The sequence below is a fragment of the Neopelma chrysocephalum genome, unplaced genomic scaffold (assembly GCF_003984885.1).
Source record: "Neopelma chrysocephalum unplaced genomic scaffold, ASM398488v2 Primary Assembly neopelma1_75, whole genome shotgun sequence".
NCBI lineage: Eukaryota > Metazoa > Chordata > Aves > Passeriformes > Pipridae > Neopelma > Neopelma chrysocephalum.
This window is the reverse complement of record NW_020897736.1, coordinates 5634832-5648228: the sequence shown is the minus strand read 5'-3', so window position 1 is coordinate 5648228 and position 13397 is coordinate 5634832. Positions and strand designations below refer to the sequence as shown.

The 13397-nt window shown below is 36.9% G+C and overlaps 1 protein-coding gene across 7 annotated transcripts in view; it reads right to left on the bottom strand.

Annotated features, from left to right (window-relative positions):
• The window catches only part of ADAMTSL3 (ADAMTS like 3), a 180268-nt gene that overhangs the window by 134614 nt on the left and 32257 nt on the right, over positions 1-13397 (bottom strand). For all 7 annotated transcript variants that reach the window (XM_027688806.1, XM_027688812.1, XM_027688810.1 and 4 more), the window contains exon 3: positions 9673-9792. In XM_027688806.1, the coding sequence (XP_027544607.1) occupies positions 9673-9792 (120 nt within the window). The remainder of the gene's footprint in view (positions 1-9672; positions 9793-13397) is intronic.

The following is a 13397-nucleotide window of genomic DNA, read 5'->3' as shown; positions in this document are numbered from 1 at the left end:
ACCCTAAGAACACTGTACTTGTCTTTTTGCAGAATACCGAGGCTGCAGCGATGCTTGTGCTCTGTAGCATCTATCCCATTTCCCAGTAATGGCCTGGTTGAACAGTCTATAGTATTTCTTCTGGGGTACCTGAATCCAATCTGCCTGGAACCAATGGCAAATCTCCTCTTGCATTAAAAAATGAAGGGCTGATCCAAAGTCTATTGAAATTACTATGATTTTTGGACCAAAGCCTAAATAATCAGGTAAAGGAGAACATATCTTGTATTTACAATTGCAACCATCTCCCAAGGGCTATTTTAAAAACTACAAAAACATCCCACATCATACAGCAGCCTATTACGACTAATTTTTCTCACCCATGTGTAAATACTCTAGTCTGCTTCATGAACCTGTAAATCAGTTAAAGGTTTGGTGCCTTTTTAAAGGTCCTTTTGCTCTTATGCAACATAAAAATGTTAACTGAAGAAAGGCTTACACCATCAAAGCATGAAAATATCTCATAGCATAATAACACAAACAAAAAATTTACTAGCAATGAGATAATTTTATAAAGCTAGATTACATAGGCTCAAGTGGCAAGAGGTCAAGTTTTATAGTCTTAGAGTATTAAAAAAAGTCCAGATTGTTTCCAGTTCTCAGAGGTCTCACTGCCTTTCCTTCTAGACCAAGAATCAGCATAACAGTTGCCTGTCTATAGCAAAGTGTGTGTGGGGAGAACGTTTGATTTGCCAATCGCTCCACAAAACACGGAACCTACAATTTGTGTCAAGCACATTAAAGTACTGAAGGCTAATGTTCAAGTATAGCATTACTCTTTACCAAAGACCACAATAAAGACTCAAGGAAGCACTGAGCACCTTCAACTATTGCCTCAAATCACATGCAAGCCCTTATTTCTGTAAATAGTTTCAGAGACCCAAAAAAAAAACCCCAGAAAACTACTGGCATTCACAGGACATTCTGCATGCTGGAGTTTGCACCCAAACCTTCAGTGCTTTCTTGGGGGTAATGGTTTAAAAAGATTAGAAAATTTCTTGTAGGTTTTTTTCTACCTAGTATCATTCTTATCCTGAAGGTCAATCATTCTTGCCCATCTACAGCCTGCTCTGTAAATCAGTTCTGATTTCTGTGACAAAAACACTGAATAATGGCATTTTCCTCTGTTCAGATATGCTTGACCTTCTTCCTTTTCACCAATCATTACCTTAGCAGTTTCTTAACGTACCCAAGTAACAAAGGCATAACTCCCCCTCACAAACTGAGGGAGTTATTTATGAAACAGCAATGAAGATTTAGAATCCAGTCACTAAAGAAGAGCTCCTGCCCTTCCTGGCTATACTGGATCACACACACACTTTTATTGAATGAAGTATCAAAAGAGACTGTTGCTGAAAGTTGAGAAATACAAGAGGCAGTCCCCTTATTTTTTCATTATATCAAAAGCACATTATTAATGTGTGTTGTGAAGTCTGGCATAGTTTGTTTCACATTAGGAGCATTAAAATGATTCAGATCCTACAGTATCACAACCTGTAACACATTCTAAGCTCTGAAAATAATAAATACAGTTGTCAGCAGTGATCCTTTCAAGAACTTACATTTACCATTTTTCTGTTACTGCCAAAATTGGTAATTAATGTATGTAATTTTCTTCCTTGTGAGAAATAGCTTTTGAAGTTTAATAGTAGAAATAAATTAGGTTTACTAGCAATGCTGACACTTATTTTGAAACAGTGCAAAGTGAAATAACTGTTTGAAGTGGTAAAGAGATTGTTCTTTAGCTGTCCCAAGGCTAGTTCATTATGCAAGTGTTAATGAAATCAAGCACAATTTTAAATATTTCTAGAAACAAAGCCAAGATACGCAGATTTTTAAAAGATTTTCCCCTGCCTCTTCCACATTAGTGCTAATTGGAAGAAATTTAGGTTCAAGTACATCTCTACTAAAAATGTCATTGTGACATCCACCCTGTACTATAAATCTTCCTCCCATGCTGGACAGGCCTGGAAGGATGACTGTCAAGCACGTGAGGGATGTTATCCACATGCTCTACAATGTAAATTCCATTTAAACTATCCACTGCCTTGCAAACAACATAATTCTATCAGAAACACCTTACACAAAAGAATCATTTTATCAAGCAGGCATTTTACTAATCATTATTCCAGAGACACTATAAACTGATATTTCCTTCATTTCTGCACTAAGGCTTTCCATGTTAAGAGGGAGAAGCTGCTATAAACTCTCATGGGTCTTTAAATGTTATCTGTGGCAGAAATAGCACAGAATGAAAAAAAAAAAAATCAAATACATCACATTCATCCTTCATGAAAAATTCAGCAATACAATTCTATCTTCTCATTTGTGCAAAATTTAAGAGAAGTTCAAACATCAAGAAGTTCAATAAATTTAGCCATATTATCAAAAAACTAAACCAAATCTGCTCTTGCCTCGACTGAGACCAGGGGAAGGACACAGTTCCAAAATGTGCTTGTGTTGTGTAAACAAAGTGATTAATGAACCACTGGACTTTATCAGCCTAAAACATCCTTTCATCCATGTCTATCTGAAGAATGACTTTCCAGTTCCAAGCATTGCATTTCCCACAGTACTTGAAATGTATCTTTTTGATTTAGAAGCACTTCTCTACTGTATCTCAATGAACTCTTATTGATAGATGAGAGCAGTGGAACGTCAGTGCTGTGTGAGACCAATTCTGCTACCTCTAGACCTTTCAGTCCTAATTTAGAAGTCTGAAGCTAAGCCTTTATCAACGTCAAAATTCTTGGAGAAGTACATGTGCCAATTGCTGGGGGTGCACTGGGGGCATGAGGAGGTCAGTGGTAAATTCACTTGCATTGTATCAACCTCTCATGATTTAATCATTGGTCTCCTGTAAAGAATGTATATTGTATATTGTTAATTCATTTCATCAGGTGTCCTGTTACTAGTTCAGTGCAGCAGAATTGAGCTAAAGACTTCACAGTACAATATTTGCCCAAGTACACATCCTTCTGCCTGCTCCTTGGAGAAAGAAAATAAAAATACTTTCAGACAATTGCTAAAAACTGAAAAATGTGTATGAGAAAACCTGATGTTGAAAACCTCAGAACATGAAACGCTGAACATGAGTTCAAAAAAATTCAGTCTTTTATGAAAAATGTGCACAGTAGAGACACTATAAAAGCAAGGCACTTAGAGGTTTTTGTTTTGCTATAGATCAACCTCAAACTGAATAAACATGAATTTGTGGCCTGAAAGATATGCCTCAGGAAAAAGGTAGAAAATAAGTATATGCATAGCCCTTTATCACCCACTGGAGCAGCCTCAGTATCTGTCCAGCTGCCAGGGGAGCAAGAATAAGAGAAACCTCTGAAAGCTTAGATCCATTCTCCTTTCTTCCTTGAGAAATCATTTTGGGGGAGAACCTTACAAATGAGGGGCTGCTTCTGCTACCTGGGAATCCTCTGCCAGTTGCTGAGGCCAGAATTATCACAGCCACAGAAGGACTAAGGACTCAGGCCAAGGAGTTTCACCACAGAATTTGGTGGAATAGGATTACAGCCTCGAAGAATGTATTTGATCCAAACTGAAATGATATAAAATGTGTTTTCTACAGAAACTATATTATTACAGATTCCCTGTGAAGGCTCTTGTACTGCACAAGGTGAAGACCTACTGGCTTCTGTAAGTGTGATTTACACACAGAGACCTTTGGCAGCGTTGGGATTAACGTTGTAATAGAAAACAAGAAAGTCTGTAATTCTTGCACACAGCACTTCCACTATTTTCCCTGAAGAACAAAACCCTGAGTTTAAAATGGTAGTTGGTGCTTTAAAAAGTGCCAGTTCCCCATTCAGTTTGCCAACAAACAAAAGTATGTTAAAACAGTTTTCAGTTCACTAAGCAACCTATCACACACAAGTAATGATATAATTACTTGGGCACATGCTAGTCACACACTTCCAGCCAGCAATTAGCCAAAACAAAAGTATTGTTTGAACAGGATCATGCCTGACTTATGCAGTACCAATTTCTGTAAGAGTAGTTTTGCCTGAAATTGTAAGTGGTTTTCATTTGGTCTTAATCCCTGAATCCCTTTCCCCCCTTCCACTCCTAATCAGAAACACATTTTGCTTGATTATGGAACTAATTTCCTTACCCAAAAAAGCAAAACAAAAAGAAAGTCACCCTTAAAAATAAAGAGGCCCAAATTAAACCTGGGAATAAAAATAAAAAGGTATATAAAAAAAATTAAAAATCTAACCTAACATCACCTTCAGTTAAATTTCCACAGAAACACCAAATGATGCTTTTTATCTTCACACAGCCTTACAAACACATGGCTGTAAACTCTTTGAATGTGATTTAAAACTCGTTATAAACATCTGTAGGATTAGTATGGAGTACCACAAACCTGACCTCATAATTTGTTACTTACACAAGATGTCCCAGCTAAGAGAATGGAACTACTTGCAGGATTCAAGTCAGTGAAATTTGTGCTGTTCTAACATCAGCTGAGTGAGGACTCCTTTACTCAGCAGAAGAGCAATATTTCTAACACAATGCTGAAATTCACGTAGCCACATATCAGCAGTGGCACTTCTGGTGCTTGGATAATATTAAGTTTATCAGTTCACTCTCCAAATACACAAATGAAACCACTAAGTGCTCGTTAGTGGAATGTTTTCACTATAGAAAAATGCCTGAAATACTTTATGCCCACTTGAAAACAAGTTTGTTTATTCAAAAAATAATCTCTAAGTGAAGAGCTAGACATTGAGATTCAAGATCTTAAGTCTTTTTAATAGTTCTCAATGCTTTTTCAGGGTATCAACAAAAACGTCATGCCAGAGAATAACACAAGTTTCAGGTTCCTCAAAAGAAGACTACTGGAGCTTTATGTATTTGGGTAGCAAGCGTACACTAACTACAGATCTTACTCCCTTCTCAGAATTAGAACTTCTTCACTGATGTGTTAATTTGAAATAAGTTTGTCCCTTACATGACTCATCTCCGAGCCTGAAAAAGCGCTGCTCCATTTCTCTGGTGATTCAGATGCAAACTAGCTGGCAATGGAATAAAAAGGCTCAGACTGGGGGCAGAAGCCAGCAAGCAGCTGATACTTAAAACCAGGCTGTGACTCACTTACAGTTCCAGAGGCAAAGAAGGGAGGATGGCAATCAGCAGCAGGTGGAATTGGGAAGTAGGTGAGAGAAATTGTGGAAAAATGTCTGTCAGCCCAGCTGGGCTCATAAGACAACTCCTGTCCACGTAATAGTTTCCTTGGTATGATACAAAAAACTTACAGAACAAACACAAACAGTTATTGCTGTCTGACTACAAATAAAAAGGTGGAATAATGGGTTCCATCAATTTATTTCTATATTAATTCTTGAAGTCATTCAGATCCTGGGTTCCACTGCCTTTTTTTCAGTTAACACTTTAATGCCATGCTGCTTTCCCCCTTAAAAGCAGAAACCAAGCCAAAATATTTCTCTTTGTGGAAGACAAGGCATTTATCAGAATATTCATTCTCCCAATTTTGGCATTCACTTTATAACAGACCTTTCTAGTCAACCCAAAGAAATAACAGTTATTAAAGGGACTGTAACAGCTGCAGCCTGTGTATTACAACTTGCCCATCTACTTGAAACAGACTCACTGTTTTCTACCTTACCTCACATAGCTAAACACTCATAAGTCTGACAGTGCAGATTTTCATTAGTATTTGCTTAGAAACACTAGATTTCTTTGCCAGAATCGGTCTACTTAGTGCCATATATCTAATTCAGGCTATCCTTGTTGTGAGTTTAAACTGGTAAACATCATAAAATTTAGAAGAAGCAAGGTCAAGTAGAAAGCTAACTGGTCAAGCAAACATTTTCTCACTTCAAAGATAAACTCTTTTTCTTTCTTCTTCCCCTTTTTTTTTTTACCCACCCCTCCAAGAGCACTCTCTTTCAGCCAGCCAATCAAAGTGGAAATGTACTTCAAACACAGTCAGCCCAACGAAGTTTTCACTGCTGTCCTTGTTGGTGGTCCGTCATATGGAATGGTTTTAATACTTGGAAGCAATACCTTAAGTGTCAGAAAACAAGAACATTTTATTTCTGCAAGAAAGCTTTCCAGTACTACTAGTATTCTGGAAAAGAAAAAAATTCCTTGTAGTAGATTAAAAGGTGAAAAGCCAAAAGAAATCAGCAAGAAAACTAGGAAACTATTTCTTATGGCAAGGTTCAACTTGCATCTCAAAACTGGAGAAAGGGCTATTACTTGGATATTTATTTCAAACTCATTCATGAATGATAGGATAGGGGCATATTTTTCCAGTCTCAGTGTTCTAACAGCAACTGTCATCTTTGGCTATGCATCAAAACCTATTTGGTACCAAGTCAGATTTAGAATGCATTGACTCGGTAGAATTTTAGAAATGCAGGATGCAGTGCAGTGATATAAGACATCACTTGGTGAACAATGCAGGATCCATAAGAAAATGTTCAATTTAAACATATCTCTTCTTTCAGATCCAGGAAAAGTATTTGCTTTGAATCACTGTTTTTTGTTTTTCCCCAAAGATAAAGCAGTAAATGCATCAAAACTAGAATATCCCATTCAGAGCAGATGTCACCCCAGTGAATCAGGAGTGACATCTGCACTGATCAGGTCTTATAAGGTATTTTATTCTATAGTCACAGGAGCGATAAAAAAAGATATTCAGTGAATTTTGAAAATATCTGGCCAAAGAATTTCATCTGCATGTAATTCTAAAGTACACACATAGCAACAGAATATGCAAAGGGGTTAGTGCAATCCTGTACAAAAATGAGAGCACAGTTCTGCCAGATTAAACCAGAACAAAATGTACTATCTTGCATGTACAACATGAATCCATATGTAATTTTGCTGGGCTAGAGCAGAGTACAGTTTGTTCCCATTAATATTTACTCATCTTCCATTTCAAACTGCAAGCTTGTCGTTTCAGATAGCAAATACTTTTGAATATTTAAGTAACAGCTAGTTCTATTTTACTGAGATTACTTACTAACAAAGGAATGAATGATCCTGATTAAACTGGCTCCCTGCTTGAAAAATATCACACACAACAGCCAAAGAAAACCCCTTTGAAACATTCCTGCCTTTGGAGGATGTAAGGAAACTAATCTTGGATCATGACAATGAGGATGCTGCTATATAAAAATAATATCCATCTATCCCAACAAACTGGAAATTTTACTAATGTAACTTAGGATGTATAGAAACACCAGGACCCTGTAGGGATGCCCAAAGGGCAATTCTGGTGTTCAGGGAAAAGGAAGGAGTGCATTTCCCACAGGTCAGCATCCCTTCACAGTAGGACAAGATAGAAAGTGAATTGCTAAAACTGAATTAAGGAATTAAGGTCTGTGAGAAGATGCCACTGCATTTTTTATTTATGTGGCAACCTTCCTGTAATGACTCAATTTCTGTGTTGGATAGGTAAAAAATGGGTTTTCAATGTACATATATTCCTCTCTTTTTATTCACCTGCATATCCTTATCACAGCTACCATGCATCAAACCTATCCATACCAGCTTATAAAGATTCAAGAGAACATCTAATGAAGGGTTTTCACCCTCTGATTTAAGACTTCCTTCCATTCATAGGAGTAAAGGTCAAAAGAAAGAGTAGACTGAAACAAAAAAAAAAAAATAAAAATTCAAGTTTTCTGGCCCAGTTTTATCACATGATAAAAATGAGTTTTTCATTAACGTTTCATCAAAACTATAATTAGAACTGTAGGTTATTACAAGTCTAAGAATAATGCCCTAGAAAACCAAGGAGAATAATCTTTCTATTTACCAAAGAATTTCTGGTTTACTCACAGGAAGGTAAGCTAAAGACATAGATCAGTTCCCATCTGCCCATCTGCATTCAAAGTATTTATAATTTTTAATAAATAATGCTTAGGGACTCAATTTCCTTTCACAAAAACTACTACTAATACAGTTGCTTTTATTTTCAACATTTTGATGTTTCAGCACCATTTCCAATTCCAAGAATTCAAACTTAATTTCGTACTGCTCACTAAGTGTCTGGGAAGAGCAGGCCTCAAAACTAAATCACATTTATGGTAGAACAGAAGCTGGCCATATCCTAGATCCAACTCAGATCCCAGGGGAATTAATGGAAAGCTTTCCATCAAGTGGAACTCTTTCCATCAAATGGAATTGAGCTTGGAACTGGCTTCTGTACAGAACTATGCTGATATTTGAGGATTTTTTTTGAGGAAGATTCCATTTCTTTGTTTTTTAATCAGCTATGTATTCATATAGTCCAAACAGTCTAGTCAAAGACTCTAAGTCTCTGTTATAATTGATTTATCATCAACTCTAAAGTGTGCTCCATTAAACAGAAACTATTTTGATCAAAGTGTATAACCTTTATAGTGTTTTTCAACTACTGTCATTAAATGCAGCCTGAGTTGCAGCTGCATTTTACTGTCCTCTAAGTTATTGCTTTCCAAGGTGTTTGGTTCAGGTAACATCTTATCCAAGTACCTTTTCTGTTGATAATCAAGACCTTCTAGGGTAGCAAAAATATGAATTATTGTAAACATTTAAACTAAATTCAAATAGCTCACAGTAGCTCAGCATGCTTTCTGTTTTATCTTCTCTGCTTCCTTTTGACTTCCTAAGAAGATTCTCAGTTTGAATAAACTCATCTCAGTTCTCCCTTCTCTTTAGAGTAGTGATGAGCAAACCATTTTCTCAAAGTACTTCCTGCAAGGAGACCATCTCTCAAAATAAAACTGCCCATCACTGGCAGAACCATACCTTGCATTGCAGGGAAAGTTTGGCTCTTCTCTCACTTCTACAGGGAGTGTTTCCTAACAAATTCCCCCCTCTTACATTAAGAAACGCACTGTAAGTGTCTATGAATGTAATTCAGACAGTTTTGATGTGAAATTCAACTGACTGCTGGAACACATTGTGTTATGAGTAAATTTCCACAGCACACCACACATTTCCTAGGTTTACTTCAGATCCCTTGCCAAGATTAACAGCATTTCTTTCATGTTGCTTTCTTTACATTTATATCTATATTTCATGTTTAACATAATGTTTCTATGGGTCTGGAGAAAGCATTAAAGAGTTTTAACTTTAAAAAACATAATTTGTTGCTTTCTAAACACTGCTCCATCCATTATTACACTTCCCATTTGTTTCTTTATAATTCACCCAATCTTCTCTTATGAAAACTTCATGAACTAATATAATGTGCTGACTTTTCAAAAGCTGGAAAATGCAAGATCTGCCTCACACTGATTTTTCCATGAAATAAAACAATTTAGGACAAGTCAAACAATTCACAGAAAGGACAACCACCTCCAACTCCACATGTTTTGCAGAAGTAATTGTAAGCATCAACACATCACTAAAATATTGCTGATTTTTTCTCTATTAAATCCTATTAATATTTTCAACAAGTGGTTTTATTTATTATTTTTGCAATTAAGGGCCTTAATTTTCACTCTGTGTAGTCTGTTATCATTCACTTTGCTATAAATCTGACATGCCTTTAAAAGAGAAACACACTCTCTGTATCTTAATCTGTTTCACAGTAACCTGGGTCTCAGAATTCCATGAATGTGACATTCTCCATCATTTCACATATGGGATACTGACCTGGTCATCGTAACGGTAAGTGAGGAATTGTTCCCCCGTGGTATCCTCAAGAAAACTCCCCTGTGGAGAAAGTGCAAACTCAGGCAAGAAGTATGCACCTTGGGATTGCTCTGCTCTTGTCTGTAAGAAATTCAGAAAGGTCACGTTACAGCTACTACAAACACAAGTAAAATTCTTTAAAAACTCTTTGAATATAATTACAAAGACTAGACATGAACTTCTGGAGGGGGAGGGGGGAAGTGCTGTGTTTTCAGGCACAGTATTTCTGGGTGGATACTTTGCTGCAGGGATCTGTGATGAGGACACGCCAAATACAAGGGTCCAAAACCAGACAAGATGCCTCAACAGCAGAATCATCTATTAAACTAAAAAGAGAACATCTCTGGCAACTCAACCATCACTGCTCAAAGACATTGGAGAAGCAACATTATACTTTCTTATGCTTTGTACACTTCACCAGAGAGTTACTGGCTGCTGCAGATAACAGGCTTTTGGGTAAATAGTGTATTTATTTTTCACAAAAGAAGATACAAAGACATAGAATCATAGACTAACAGGATCCATTTCAAGCTACAGAGGAGCTAATTCTGTCAGAATCATAGTACCTCCAGCTGGGCTGTCTGTCACCTAGGCCCTCATTAGAGAAATGGCTTTTGCTTAGCTGATCTATTCATGTTCATAACACACCTGAAACGTGCTTAACACATTGAAAACACGCTGGATGAACACCCTGTCATTACACTTTAGGTCTGAAGCATCCCTGACACATAGCAAATGTACTGCACAGACTCTTCTGTCCTTATTCCTGCTGCATTGTAACTCTGCCCTGAGAAGCCAACTGGTTTGCATAGTACAGAAAATAAGCAACTATCTTTTGAATGCCAAATATCGAGTCCAGCTGTGGTAGGGAGGACAGGGCAAGGAGATGAAGATTACCTTCCAAAAAGCTGAAACCTTTCAGGAAAGAAAAGAAGGCCCAAAATGTACAATTTACTGCTGGGCATTTCCCAGTGAGTCAACTTAATTCCTAGGGGTTTAATTAAACAGTATATTTTGACACGTGCACAGTAATTTTACATGAAAGCTAGCAGTTGCCATCACCCATTTTCTAGGCTCTTGGCTAGAATTGTACCAAACATAGGTGTGTCATCTCAGTGCCAGATAACTAGAGATTTCAAAAGCAATCAACATAATTTCAGCAGTTTGTGGTGGAAAAGAAAGGCAAGACCTTCTGCAGTTTCTCTCTTGCAGTAAGCTCACTTTCCAAAGCTCACAACTTATCTCCTATAAAGCAGATGGTATCTCATTCCCAGGATGGGTCTGGAGAAGCTTACAGTGCTTTTATTTACCTTGTTCCCCCCAAAGAAGCTGTCAGCTCCTCACGCTGCAAACCCCATCACTTGTGACAGCATCAGATTAACATACTTGTTTTAAATCAAGCAATTTTCATATAAACTAGAAATAGCTTGCAAAGGACATGTCTAGACTAGGGTAAAGGTCATATTTCAGCATGCAAGACTGAACAAGATTTTAAAGATTTTTTTTCACCAGGCCTACATAAGAGTAATTCACGTTCACATCACATTATCATGACATTTCTATAAAGTTTATTGCAGCACAGGTTTCACTTTTACACTTTAGCTAACGGACTTTATTTTTGCACAATTAAATGATAAAATATGGAGAATAAATCTTCATTTGATAACAACAGTTTCCCCATAAGGCCACCGAAAGAGGTCCACAGTCACACCTCCCACTGAAGCCAGGCTGGCTGCAGCCACTGCGAGCCCTGACACGTGAAGGACAACCCAGACATGAACGGGCTGACACAACCTGGCATTTCTCCCCAGTGGTTTCAATGGGCTATCGACAGATCCTCTGTGAGGGAATATGGCAGTGATGTAATCCTATGACTTCAGCACAAGGTAATGGATAGGAGAGATGCATTCAAAATCTCAAGTGGCCTGGGTTAAACTACTTGACATTTCTAGCTCTGTTTCCCCAGTATGAAACAATTATAACATCTACAGATCTGTATTAATGGTGTATTGTAAAGTTTAGTTTATATTTATAAAATACTTTGGAAAAAAATACTGTGAAGAGCTAGATTTATAACAATGTTTTTGAAAGAGCTGCCTAATTTACAGACAGAAGAGAATCAAAATTAGCCCACCACATACTTCTTAGGTAAATGAATATATCACACTACTGCCTAATTTCCCATAAACAAATTTGTCAGTAGGATATGTAGTGATTAATTTCCTTGTATTTCTCATCTTTATAAGTTAAACAAGGAAAATAGAAAGTCTTTGGACATTAACCACCATTATGCTTTGAATACAAATGATGCCAATATCTGAAGCTGAAATAACAATTTGATAAACATGACAAGAAAAACTAAGGGCTTTTAGCACATTCAATTTTCTTGTTAACAGCTAATGAGCAGCTGGGCACTGGAGAAGCAGGAGAATGCTTGCTAGATTCAGGCAAGCAAAATTTTGGCTTCCGAGCATGGAAAAATTCAGTGTAAAAGATGAATGTTTTATAAAGTTACACAGGAGGTTACAATGGAAACTGATCTACCAACTGCAGCAGAAGGTACTGCTGCCTATCTAGTATAACTCAAGTAACGAAGAATGCATAAGGCAATTAATTAAAAAAAAAAACAAAACACTACTAAGAACATACTATAAGTTGTCATGGCAAATTTATGTTGAAGCCAAGTAATCACATCTGATAAACAACCCAAATCAAAAAGTTAATTATAAAAAAATTAAAGCTTCAAATCTCAAAGAACTCTTTTGTATCCACTCACCAAAGCAGCAGTTAAACTTTTTTTCCCCTCTCTACATACAGGTACCTTCAAAGAAGCTGCATGTGCCCAATGCACTTTCATTCATACATTGTACTGAACACAAAATGTAATGTTTCCACTTAGTCCATTTTATTCCCCACTGAGGAATCTACCAATGTTTCTCATGAGGCTTTTATATTTCTATGGGCACTTTGGCTTAAACGTAATTCAAATTTCAGCAGTCTGTGGTTTTAAATATATTTGGGATCATCTCTGAATGACTTACCTAATCTGATATAAATTCATGTTTTAAAGTCAAGACTGTAAGTGCAAATTTCAGAAAACAACTACACTTCATGATAGTGTGTTTTAGGTCTGTTTAATGGCCAGTTTAATCTCAATAGCTTTAAGTTAAATGTGTCAAGTTACAAGTACACTCAAGATTTAGAACAGACATTTTAAATCAGCTTTTATGATCTCCTTAAGCATATGAAGACAGTAGAAGGTGATAATATATCCAAGCCAGATACAATAATAATCACTACATAAAATTCATTGAAAATAATATATTATGTAGCAAGAAAGTATGCACTACCTACTGACAAAAAAAGAAAATTTATAAGTTGGAAACAGATCAGTGTTTGAAAATCTTTCTAGCTGATTAGAACACGTAACTTATTAGTCAGAAACTGGAAAAATAAGGTCTTCCATGCTACGTCATTCTACCTGTGTGATCAAGGAGAACTCTCCTGATAAGCAGGTAGGTCCTGGGAAGTGTGAAATGGTGCTGGTTTTATTCAAACGCTTATGCTCTGAGCACAGCTTTGATCTCAAGCTGTGATTTCTTCCTCACTCATCACTTCCCACCTGAGTGCTTAAAATCCAAATTACTCTTCCACTTTCAATTGCAGAAGGCACAACGAACAGCCTG